The 13,022-nt window shown below is 44.2% G+C and overlaps 1 protein-coding gene across 4 annotated transcripts in view; it reads left to right on the top strand.

Annotated features, from left to right (window-relative positions):
• LOC143928291 (uncharacterized) overlaps positions 1 to 11,539 on the top strand; it is a 29,369-nt gene extending 17,830 nt beyond the window's left edge. For 3 of the 4 annotated variants that reach the window (XM_077453081.1, XM_077453082.1, XM_077453083.1), the window contains 2 exons: positions 6,491 to 7,691; positions 10,339 to 11,539. In XM_077453081.1, coding sequence (XP_077309207.1) covers positions 6,779 to 7,691; positions 10,339 to 11,099 — 1,674 coding nt within the window. In that variant the 5' untranslated portion in view covers positions 6,491 to 6,778 and the 3' untranslated portion in view covers positions 11,100 to 11,539. The remainder of the gene's footprint in view (positions 1 to 6,490; positions 7,692 to 10,338) is intronic. The other variant, XM_077453085.1, reaches the window with a different exon arrangement.
• Positions 11,540 to 13,022: the final 1,483 nt, after the last annotated feature.

Raw genomic sequence — 13,022 nt, 5'->3', positions numbered from 1 at the left:
TCCAATCAGCTCTTAAACAGTGTAACTGCAGCCTTTTCTCTGCTGCTGACAGATGAAGAAAGATTTTTAACTTGGAGACCAGGCTTTTTTCTGACATTTGTTGCTTACAAGTTAGTATTTTTTGCTAAAAAATTACTTGGAACCCCAAACAAACTCTGTAAATGCCGTGCAACCTTGGGTCTGTCAGCAGCAGAGTGGCACCGTTTACTTGACTGGGTTGTGATTGGCAGGCGATATCACCAACCAAAGCAGCAGGGGGTTTAATTCCTGCTACAGCATTTGTACACCTTTTGGCTACTGCCTCACCTAATTGAAACGCAAGATTGCCACACGCTGCATGTGATTGTGCAATGGTATTACGGGAATTGGATTTTTAAATTGGGTGTGAGATGGCGACACTGTGCCTGGTGATCTTTGACTTCTCCCATGTTGTTCAGGTAGATCTCCACCTCTTTAAGGTTGCCTACCTCTGGTGTAGAGTGTGGAAGACAGCAGACATGCAAGTAAAACTTATGCTGGAGGATTTGTTTCATCTATGTATCATCCGAGACTGTTCACTTCACTGGGTTTATGTGCGGGTTTGCAACCACTTTAAGTAAAATTAAACCTTTTTCCTAATCAATATACAGCTGTCACGTGACCCAGATCTTTCCCAGTCTGTCTGCAGGTCAACATAAGCAGGAGGAGCTTCTAGATCTCTGTTACTGGTCACATATTCAAAAAAAAAAAACAGCCATTGGTATACATAGTAAAAATAATATCAATAAACAGTTTTAAATTGTCATACAAATATATATTTGAAATAAAATCGTTATTTTTTGGCAATAACATTGTGTGGGTGGATTTCTGCTATGGAACGCCCCCCCCATCCTGTGTCTTAGAATAAGAGGGAGGTGAAGCCTCCATTAATCTACATGTAATATCCTGGACCCATTGTTTTTAGCTGGTTAGTGGGCATGTAGGAGGAGGGAGGGAAATTGGTCATCATTTACCACTGTGTATACCCTCACATGTGTGACTCTGTAGTCACATGGACTGCTCAGGTGTGATGGGGAGGAAATACTCAGCATAGAAACTCACTGAAAACTGAGCATGTGCAGAGTTGCAACCATAGCTGCAAAATCCCTAGCTGAATTGAGGACATGAATGGAAGGCGGAGTTAGATAGCAGCAGGATCAACCAGGTTTTTTGCAGAATACAAAAAATGAATCTCATGGTGACTGAGTGAGTATGAACAGCATGTAATACTCTATTTTATTGATAGTTCTTTATGATGTGGATTAGTGACACTCTAAGGCAGGGGTAGGCAACCTCGGCCCTCCAGCTGTGGTGAAACTACAAGTCCCATGAAACATTGCAAGACCCTAACAATCACATGCATAATTCCTAGGGGGAGAGGCATGATGGGATTTGTAGTTTCAGCACAGCTGCAGGGCCGAGGTTGCCTACCCCTGCTCTAAGGTCTGACTCAACTAGCAGGAAACAGAATGCCACCAAAAAGTGCTGAACACCACTAAAAATGCACGCTTGCCAGAAGGCAAGCGTTTAATCGCTCACACAATTTCCACAACAGGGTCTCTAAGGTGGTCCTCAAACTACCAATCGGACTCAGACCGGAATCACACCCGAAAGAGCTCGTACACACGAAGACATGGTCTCTCAAAAAATATAAGCAGAGGGACTTCCCATAGTGTAAATCTGGTATACAACTTTATTTATAGATAAAAAGATATACTTACAAACATTAACAATAAAAAGCAGCGTATATGCTGGCCAGCAAGCGAGCGCCCGTTCGCTCAGATTTCACGTGACTGCGTCAGCACGTCCTAGCCACCTGACGCACGTTTCGTCACACGATGACATCGTCTGGGGTATAGAATATCAATCCCTTTTGTATAATTAAAAAGGGGTTGTAAACCCCTGTTTTTCTTTATTTAAAAAATAAAAAAACATATACTTACCACCACTGTGCAGTTCATTTTGCACAGAGTGGCCCCAATCATCGTCTTATGGGGTCCCCCCAACAGCGCTCACGGCTCCTCCCCGTATGGGTAACCTTAGGAGAAGCACTTTCCCTGGGGATTACTGTGTGGTCATGCTCCCGAGTCCAGAATTTGCATCCATAGACAGAATGCGGAAATCGGCCCCACCCCCCCAGCGCCCGCATCATAGGATTTGATTGACAGCAGTTCGTTACCAAGCGTCTCTGGCCACTGCATATATGCACTGCACTTCAGCAGGGTGGCTCTATTGCACAAAACGACATACCTGTACTTAGTTTTGTGCATGAGGTACTGTTGGTCGTGCAGGTGCCGGCCACCCGCCATTGCTCCACAGAGAGGCGGTGCGTATTTCTGCCTATGTAAACCTGTTCTGACATGGGGCAACTCTGTCTGTTCCTAGTAATCGCGATCTCTGTGTTGGCCCAGTGAGCCCACCCCCCACACAGTTAGAACACATTAAGGAAATAAAGTTAACCCTTTGATTGGCCCTAGTGTTAACCCCTTCCCTTCCAGTTTCATTTATACATTGATCAGTGCATTTGTTTTAGCATGGATCACTATTGGTGTCACTGGTCCCCAAAAAGTGACATTTATTTGTCTGCCGCAATGTTGCAGTCCCGCTAAAAATTGCAGATCGCTGCCATTACCAGTAAAAACAAAGAATGTAGTCCCTAAATCTATCCCCTATTTTGTAGATGCTATAACTTTTGTTTACCAAAAACATGTAGCAGAATACATATTGGCCTAAACTGATGAAGATATATATATATATATTATTTTTTTGGATATGTATTATAGCAGAAAATTAAAAAATGTTTTTTTTTTTTTTTTGTTTGTTTTTGTTTTTTAATTGTCAGTCTTTTTTTGTTTATAGCACAAAAAATAAAAAAATGCAGAAGTGATCAAATACCACCAAAAGAAGGCTCTATTTGTAGGAAAAAAGGACGTGAATTTTATTTGGGTACAACGTCGCACAACCGTGCAATTGTCAAAGTAACGCAGTGCCGTATCCCAAAAAACGACCTGGTCATTAAGGGGGTAAATCCTTCGGGGTTTGAAATGGTTAATAAAAGAAGTGAGTAATTGTGAAAGAAGTCCCAAAAGAATGTGTGAGAAAACCATATGAGGTCAAAATTTTAATCCTTTCACATTCCAAATGATTTCACAAGTGTCCCCACATTCCAACTACCTGTGTAAAATGATGTCCTGACGTCGGAGCCGATGACGCGTGACAATGTTCCAGAAGGCATATCTATATTTATTGGTGGCAAAATCCAGCTGGGGACATGGTGTACATTTGGAGGATAGAGATCAAAGGATATTAATGAGCATATTTGGCCATTTGTATCCCAATGGTCCACAGCATCTGGTATGAGGCTCCCTAAACAGTGTCTCTGGGTGGTGGATGCACATTCTTGTGGCATCATATGGATGGTGAATGGATTTTATATTGACCTCATATGGTTTTATCACATTCTTTTGGGATTTTAATCAAGTTTTTTTTTTTTTTTTTCACAATTGCTCACTTTTTATTAATACAGGCATTGAAAAGCTTATTTTTATATGTATGTTGTTTTCACATTTATTAATGGCTTACTCATGATGAATTTAGAGGTCAGTTTAATGATTGATTACTGTTGAATAGGAAGGGGCACCCAAAGATCCAATTTCGGGATGTCCATTTAAATCAGCCTAATTTTGTTCCATTTATTCCCGGCTTAAGACCCCCATACACACTATACAATTTTGTTATCTGATTTCCTTTACATTTACCAATACCATGTAGTGCAAGGGCCTGCCTGATTGCATTCAAATTTAAACTCTTATGCCCTGTACACAGGGTCTGACTTTCCCACGACAAAATCGTAGTTTTTGTCTAGCATACACACGGTCGCACAAAGTTGTTGGAAAATCCGATCGCTCTGAATGCGGTGACTTAGAACACGTACAACGGGACTATAAATGGGGCAGTAGCCAATAGCTTTCGTCTCGTAAATTATTCTGAGCATGCGTGGCACTTTGTCCATCGGAATTGTCTACACACGATCGAAACTTAAATGATTGGATTTTGTTGTCGGAAAATTTTAGATCCAGCTCTCAAACTTTGTGTCGGAAATTCCAACGGAAAAAGTCAGATGGAGCCCACACACGATCGGCTTTTCCGACAACACGATCGCACATTTTCCGTCGGAAAGTTTGACCGTGTGTACAGGGCATTAAGGTTTGGCCACATATTATATGGTTCTGGTAAATCTGAAGGAAAAAATCTACAGAAAATTGTATAGTGTATATCCAACTTCCCATCGGAATAACTCTGAACGTTTTTCCAACAGAGTTCTGCTGAAACTGTCTTGCGTACAAACAATCACACCAAAGTCTGATCGTTAAGAATGCGGTGACGTACGACGGGACTAGATAAAGGAAGTTCAATAGCCAGTAGCCAATGGCCTCCGTCTCGTACTTGCTTCAGAGCATGCATAGTTTTTTGGTCCGTCGGAATAGCATACAGATGAGCGGTTTTCCCGATAGGAATTGGTTCCATCGGAAATATTTAAAACATGTTCTATTTCTAGGTCCGTCAGAATTTTCGTAAAAAAAAAAAAAAAAAAAAAAAAGTCAGATCAGGCATACACACGATTGGAATATACGATGAAAAGCTTCCATCTGACTTTTTCTGTCGGACATTCCACTCGTGTGTACGCGGCATAAGAGTTTCAGTTTGTATGCAATCAGGCAGGCCCTTGTACTACATGGTTTTAGTAAATCTGAAGACAAAAATCGCCCTTAAAAAGTATTTTCTTGAGGCACCCCAGGCTTGGTTCACGTTACTGTGTGTCGTGGAACACGCGCAAAATCGCGCTCGATCCTGACACACAGACAAATGCTCTGCTTTTTAATGGTGCCCCACACATTGGAAAACGTGGAGTGCTTTTGGTGCAGTGCAATAAAAAAAAAAAAAAAAAAAAGGCAGAGGACTTCTTTCTGTGGGTAGAGAAGCCCGTTGAAATTAATGGGCTGCCCTACACTGAGTACTCACATGTCAGGTTGGAGCGGCGGTAAAACCACATGCTTGGGTTGTTTTTACCACCCCTAACTTCTCCCCCTTTAGCTGTAGAGGCTGCAGCTGGAGGTATAACCAGGGTGAATGGGGCTACACTGCAACTACCCCACAACTGTGTGCATTACACGGTTGCGGTGTAGTGATGCTGCATTTACAGGCTTAAAACAGGTGATGAGGAAGCAACATAATGACACTTTACCACCTGTCAAATGCCTCTGAAAAGCGATCTGTGCATGGATTGCTTTTCGGAGGAGCAGCAGTCCTTGCTGCTGACACAAACCAGCCCCCCTCACCTGTTTTAAAGCGGAGGTCCACCCTAAAGTGGACCTTCCGCTTATTGGAATCCTCCCCCCCCTCCGGCGCCACAATTGTCACCTTTCAGGGGGGAGGGGGGTGCAGGTACCTGTACAGTACAGGTATCTGCACCCACTTCCGGGATAGCTCACTGCGGAAAGGGGCGTAGATCTACGCCCCTTTCCGAAAGTCCCCCGCTGCCTGCTGGGAAACACACAGATCCCAGAGGCAGCGGGTCCATCCTTATTGCGCAGCGCGACTCGCGCATGCGCAGTAGGGAACCGGGAAATGAAGCCGAAAGGCTCCACTTCCTGATTCCCATACCCAAGATGGCGGCAGCACCCGAGAGACGATCGAGAGATCGGCTTCGGGTGCCGACATCGCGGGCGCGCTGGGCGGGTAAGTGTCCTTATTTTAAAAGTCAGCAGCTGCTGTATTTGTAGCTGCTGGCTTTTTAAAAAAAAAAAAAAACTGCGGAACTCCCGGTGGACTCCCGCTTTAAGCCCGTAAATGCAGCATCACTACACTGCAACCGCAGTTGCAGGGTAGTTGCAGTGCAGCCCCATTCACCCTGGTTATACCGCCAGCTGCAGCCACAGTATGTGTACACCCCCCAGCTGCTGCCTCTGTAGCTAAAGGGGGAGAAGTTGGGAGTGGTAAAAACAGCTCAAGCATGTGGTTTTACCGCCCCTCCAACCTGACATGTGAACAAACCCTTGGTTCACATTTGTGTGTCTGCATGTAGGGCAGACCATTCATTTCAATGGGCTTCCCTACCCACAAAAATGCAGGGAAAGATGTCCCCAACTTTTTTTTTTTTTTTTTTCAAATTGCATTGCACTAAAAGCACCCCACATTTTCCAATGTGTGGGGTAGCATTAAGAATTAATGACACCCCTAAAGAGCAGAGCAATTGTCTGTGTGTCAGGAACGATCACGATTTTATGCGTGTTCCGCGACACACAGTAATGTGGACCAAGCCTTGGACTGGGATGCCTCAAGATTGAAAATACTTTTTAAGGGCGCCCCAGCTGGAAAAAAAATTTGAAAAACGCTGCACTAGACTATAATCTATTATTAATTCTTACCACTAAATTGCCTCACATGAAGTTTTCATTGTTTTCCCTAACAGATATTGATCGGTGTATGATTGATTTTATTCACACAAGGATCACCCAGATCGGAGAAACCATACAGAACCTAAATCTTTTAAGTTGTTCTTGGAACGTGCAGAATAAACACAACCTCCAGAAAGTGTCTTTCAGTAATGTAATCAAACATATTTGGAAAAAAAATGTTTACATGCGAATAACATTAAGAATAATCACTAAGCTCGAATCGAACATCTAATGAAGCCACTAACTCAGTTTAGAAACAAATCCACGTAGGATTCTCAGCTGTGACACATTAATCTTTCAGTATGTCTGACCAAAAACAACAAAACAAAAAATCTCAAATTGTGGACAGTGAAAATGTCCCTTCAGAATCGAGCATCAATGAAGAATTCAAAGACAGTGACACTTCCAAAGAAGAAAAACAAAAACAGATGAGGTTGGAACAGAATCAGAAGTCTACAGTAGATCATTCGAGGGAAGACCTAAAGGAGCCAAAGGTGGAAAAGAGTGCATTGCTGGGGGAGGCTGCGAAGAGTGCATTGCCGGGAGAGGTAGAAGAGAGTGCATTGCCAAAGGAAGCTGAAATTAGAATGTTGCTAGAGGAGACGGAGAAGAGTGCATTGCCAGAGGAAGCAGGGAAGAGTGCGTTGCCAGAGGAGGCAAAGCAAAGCACATTGCTAGAGGAGGCAGAGATGAGTGCATTTCCAGAGAAGGTGACGCAAAGTACTTTTCTGGAGGAGGTGAAGCAATGCGCATTGGTAGAGAAGACGGAGATAAGTGCATTGGTAGAGGAGGCAGAGACGAGGCAGAGTGCGTTTCCGGAGGAGGCGGAGGTGAGCACGTTGCCGGAGGAGTCAGGGAAGAGTGCGCTGCCACAGGAGGTGAAGCAGAGTGTCTTTATGGAGAAGGCAGAGGAGGCAGAGATGAGCACGTTGCCGGAGGAGTCAGGGAAGAGTGCGCTTCCACAGGAGGTGAAGCAGAATGTCTTTATGGAGAAGGCAAAGGAGAGTGTGCTGTCGGAGGCGGAGATGAGCACGTTGCCGGAGGAGTCAGGGAAGAGTGTGCTGCCACAGGAGGTGAAGCAGAGTGTGTTTATGGAGGAGGCAAAGGAGAGTGTGCTGTCGAAGGAGGCGGAGCCGAGTGTGTTGCCGGAGAAGAATGTGTTGCCAGAGGGGGCGGAGCATGCAGGGGTAGAGAATCTGTGGACACGAGGTAAAAGTAAATGTTCAGTTTATATTTTAAATTCAGTTATGTTGCTAGTAATAGTTGCTAATGATACAGTAAAATGATAATAAATTATAACTATGGACTCAAAAAAAGAAAAATGTGCTGCAGCACTTAATTATAAGTGAACTTTCACTCTGTAGTTTTACCTTTTTAAAGTGGATGTAAACCCGATTCATGAAATTTGACCTGGGCACATATATCTGTAGTGTTTTCTCATCTCTCTCCAAAGCCCTAAATCCTGTGGCTTTCTCCTGCTCCGTTCTTCTGTTATTAGCATGCTAACTTTTGACAAGTTCTGACACATGATAAAATCAGCCTGAAATTTGTGTCATAGTTTCATAGTTAGTAAGGTTGAATAAAGACACCAGTCCATCCAGTTCAACCTGAGTGAGTGTCTACAATTGTCCCTATCCCTGTACACTGCACACTCACATCTGTTCCTACCCTCAAGGAGCCCTCAACCCAAGGTCCCCATTCGTATACTAGGGCCAATTTTGAACAGAAGCCAATTAACCTACCTGCATGTCTTTGGAGTGTGGGAGGAAACCGGAGTACCCGGAGGAAACCCACGCAGGCACAGGGAGAACATGCAAACTCCAGGCAGGTGGTGTCGTGGTTGGGATTCGAACCAGCGACCCTACTTACTGCTAGGTGAGAGTGCTAACCACTACACCACTGTGCCGTCAGAGTGGGTGCTATAAATTAGCAGACAGCTGGTCAATTCCCAGCACAGCTTTGAAGTCTCTGCCTACCTGGAGGGGGGTGTGTGCCTTTCATCCAATCCGCTCACAGTGAATGGCAAGACTCCCTCCCCCTGCTGGAACAGGAAGAGAAGATTTTAACATGAGGAACACTTTCTAAACCGTACATAAAGCTGAAGACAACAGCTATACATGTAAAACTTATGTAGGGAGATTTGTTTCATCTCTGTGTATCATCTGAGGCTGTTCGCTTCACTGGATATATGTGAGGGTTTACAGCCACGTTAACCACAAAAAAAAATCCCTCAAATACCTTTTTGAAGCTGCCAGTAAAGTCCACCTAATGCACCTTCCTTAGATAGTGTGTCAACAATGCTGCACTACTTTTTAATTCAGAGCAGAGCTGCCACTCTCATGTAGGCTGTGCTGCTTGCACTACAGTGAGTTGAGATGATGTATCTATCGGCATAGTCACGAACCTGTAGCTTGTTAAGCAGCACCTGGCCATACCTAGTCCTGCCCACTTTCTGGATTGACAGCACTGCCTCTGTTGCTGAAACCCTCCCACTATGATCTGCAGTGTTTTGGGAACATGTGAGATACAAATGGTAGGAAGGGGAAAAAAAAAAGGAGGATTTTGCTCAGTGGACAGTAAAGGAAGACGTATGTTTACTTTTTAAAAATTGGCATCAGATAGTAACTGGATTTGGTTAGACCAGGGCTTCTCAATCTTTTTTTACCTTGGAGGAACCCTTGTCCTGAAACTCTTGAAATAATCACATCTACAGCTCACAGAACATTGGTGTGATCAGCAAGCTGTTTATATAACAATTATTTTTAAAAATAGAATTAAATCGAATGGGATCAATATTAAACGTACCTATTTAATGTGAAACTTGTGGGCGTTTTTTTGTTTGTTTTTTCTGTATGGATGCTCACTGGATCCAACTGGAGATAAACAGTCTACAGGGGGTCAGGAGGGCACAATACATGGTATGGGAGCATGGCACGTTACATGAGGGCAGGGCACATTATGTGGGGGCAGGATACGTTGCATGATGGCAGGGCACATTACATGGTTGCAGGGACATTACATGAGGGTAGGGCACGTTACATTGGAGCGGAGAACGGGGGATGCCTGCAACTGACTGGTAGATTGCTGCGGAATCCCGGGTTGAGAAAACCTGGGTTAGACTGTCATAGAGGAGCATTTATTTGTATTTTACAACAACTGTTTTTCTGAACAGAAGTAGTTCTCTGGAATACTATTTAAAGTGAGAAGGAATACAGAATATTTAAGGCCCCTTTCACATAAGGGGGACCCCGGATGCAATTTGCTTGCTCAACAGGGGATTTGTCTGCTGATTCCCCCGCTGAGCAGGCGGATGACATGTTCATGTCCACTCTGCTTTTGCAGAATGGACACAGCCCGCTCTCCTCTATGGACAGTCGAATGTAAACGCATCGGCTGATCTGGCAGACAGATTGGGAACAGATCCCCCTTCTGTTTTGTTTTTGCTGGATCGCTGGAAAGCAGCCGGGTGTGTAAATGGACAAAAGCCAGTTTACATCTGGCTACTCATAGAGGAGAATGTGGGGTGCGGTCGGTTCCCACTGAAAAATGGACAGGCGGACCTGACTGCCCATGTAAAAGGGGCCTTACTCCACCCACACAATGGACATTAGATACAAATTTCACTAGCAATATGTGGCAACTGTAGGTTTTATGTTCAAGATTTATTTCTTACCATGTAAAAAGTTCTATTTCGAAAGATGACCTGTCCTATTTCATTACTTTGTAATGAACTGAGACACTAGTCTACACGTTTTAAAATATAATTGTTTCCATCCTGCCTTTATTATAGGACCTATAGGGAATTGTGTTGTCTATTTGTTGCAGCAATGGTGTCATGGTGTGTTTTTTATTTCTATTGCAGTCGGTGCAGCTGTTATCATTCTTATTGCTGTTGGTGTTGCTCTATGTGCCAATCAATTCTGCGGAACCCAGACTTCAGACTCCAGATCAGCACTTCAGATTTTTCAGGATGAATTTAAACAACTCCAGAAAGATTTTCCTGAACAGAATCGCAACGTGTGGTTAAGAAGTGGAAAAATGCTGACAAATCATCTCAACAAATCTCATCCCGATGAACCTGCTATGATCATGCTTACTGCAGCCCAAGATGCCAAACGCACTTTATTATGTTTAGGTAGTGGTCTAGCACAAACCTATGCTGTTGCCCTCAATTCCAGTTGGTTGTTGATCCGTGGTCCATCTGAAGCCCAATATGATTCCAGTACTGCCAAACTCCATATAGATGAAAAACTAAGCTCAGGATTTGAGACTAAACATCGTGCAGCAGTATTAAATCGTTTAGAAACTTTGCCTCCTGGCTCCTTGCTCATCCTTTACAAGTACTGTGATCATGAAAATGCTGCATACAAGAACGTGGCACTAATATTCACTGTATTACTGGAGGATTCATCACTTGAACCAGACACTCCTCTCCCAGAGTTGGAAGAAAAAGTCCGGGACTTCCTGTGGCAGACGTTTATTCGCTCTGGCACCATACGATCACATCAGGAGATGGATAGTGATAAGCTGGGTGGGGTGTGGAGCCGTATTTCTCACCTTGTTCTCCCTGTACTTCCAGTCAAAAGAATAGAAGCTGGCAACTGTCCTTTTGATCGTGAATGAGATTAGAATAAGATTGCTGGAGACAATATGCAATATGTTGCACTAATCAGAACTGAAAGACTTTCATTGATTAACTTACCTTATTCCCATATACTGTACTGGGATATTCTTTTAATAAAATTGTGCCTTATTTTTTTTTTTTTTTAAAAGACAGTGCCCTAAAATGGAAGCCCATCTGTTGTAACCCAATATCTTACGAACCACTATAGTAGCATCGAATTGACCAGTTTGACTTCTAATGAAAGTGGAATTCAGGATGCAGATGTGGCATTCAAATCACACACTATTACATTTTTTAAAGTTCCTATTTGATTTATTGCCCAGAACATTTATATGATTTTATTTTGAAAAAAGAATTCTGCCATATTTTACCACTAAGAAGATATCTAATGATATAGGAGACAGAGCAAAAGCTGCAAAATAAATTGTATTGTTGTAAACGGCTTTTATCTTATACATTTTAAATTTGAACATGATTTCAATCTGATCACATATTTCTTCTTTCAGATGGATATGTTTGTAGGTAATACTTGTTCAAAAGATATGCACACCTTCTAACTTTCTGATATAGGGAAAAAGGGACACCTTGTAGCAAAAAGTATGTAGGCACAACTCTGCTATCCTAACTTCCCCTCCCCCTTCTGCACACGCACGCCATGAAGTGGAAAAGTGGAGCTATGGGGAAAAAAAATTAAGAAAATCTAATAGGATTAACATTGCCCAGTCTAGTTGTCCTATTCTCATGTTAAAAAGTGGCAGAAAAGGCGTAGTCTTCAAGTGGTTGAAGTATTGTTTACAATATACTGTATTTTTCGCACCGTAAGACGCACCCTCCCCCTTAAAATAGGGGAAAATGTCCCTGTGTCTTATAGTAGTCAGAATATCGGCGCTCGGCTTCTCTGTGGAGGAGTGAGGACAGGATCTGAGGCGGATACTCTCAGGGGCATACCAAGTAGGAGCGGGAGGAGGCGGTCTGCCCCGGGTGCCAAAATACAGGGGTTGTCAGTGGCATTGCGATGGTGGTGCGCTCCGCACCCAGGTCAGTTGAAACCCACCAGATGTGACACCATCACACGACGGCAAGAGCCCTGGCTGTGTTTTTTTTTTTTTCCAACCGGAACACCCCCAGCACCGTGGTCTGGTTCAGTCCTTCTTCCAGCTCCTTCCACCGGTGTTCTGCCGTATAGTGTCCGGCCATGGAATAGTGTCCGCCTGCGCAGTACGGGGCAGACGAAGCTTGGGAAAATTTCCGAAGCTGAACGGCGCCTGCGCCGTGAGTGGAGGTGGTAGCCCCACCATCCAAGCGGACATAGGGTTCTGAGTATTAAAGGGCCCGCTCGCCACGCTTCGGGCTCGGCCTCGCTGCGCTCGGCTCTTTTTTTTTATTCTAACTCTATGTCCACTTGGATAGTGGGGATAGAACCTGGACTCACGGCGCAGGCGCCGTTCATCCTCGGCAATTTTCGGAATCTGTGTTGCTGTGTACTGCGCATGCGCAGTACACAGCGGACACTATCCGATGGAGGACGTTATTAGACAAGACACCGGCAGCTGCTGCTGGAAACTATGTCCCCAGCCCTCCTTCCTAGCTGCTGCCCGGGTTTATCTGAGGCTGAGAGCCAGCCAGCAGGCCAGCCAGCCAGAGGGGGTTGTGGAATGTAATGGCAGCAGTGTCCTCCACTGCCTGAGGTGAGCTGGTGATAAAGGGGTGGGAGGTGTGGGCTGGCATGGTATACACTGCCCAGTCCCCTGAGCTGTTGTGATAGAATAGGCTGAAGGGGTATTTGTGTCTGTCCTGTCACCCTGAGCTGATCTGGGAAGGGGGCAGGTTGCTGTGTCCACCACCACCCAGGTATCATGTAGCTGAGCTGATTTGATAGGGGGATGGTATTACTGTGTCTCCACCACCCACCTATAGTAGTA

This window comes from Lithobates pipiens, unplaced genomic scaffold (assembly GCF_037356315.1).
Source record: "Lithobates pipiens isolate NorthernLeopardFrog02 unplaced genomic scaffold, aLitPip1_a1.2 Scaffold_23, whole genome shotgun sequence".
Classification (NCBI taxonomy): domain Eukaryota; kingdom Metazoa; phylum Chordata; class Amphibia; order Anura; family Ranidae; genus Lithobates; species Lithobates pipiens.
Note: the sequence above shows the minus strand (reverse complement) of the source record. Positions and strands in the feature narration are given on the sequence as shown.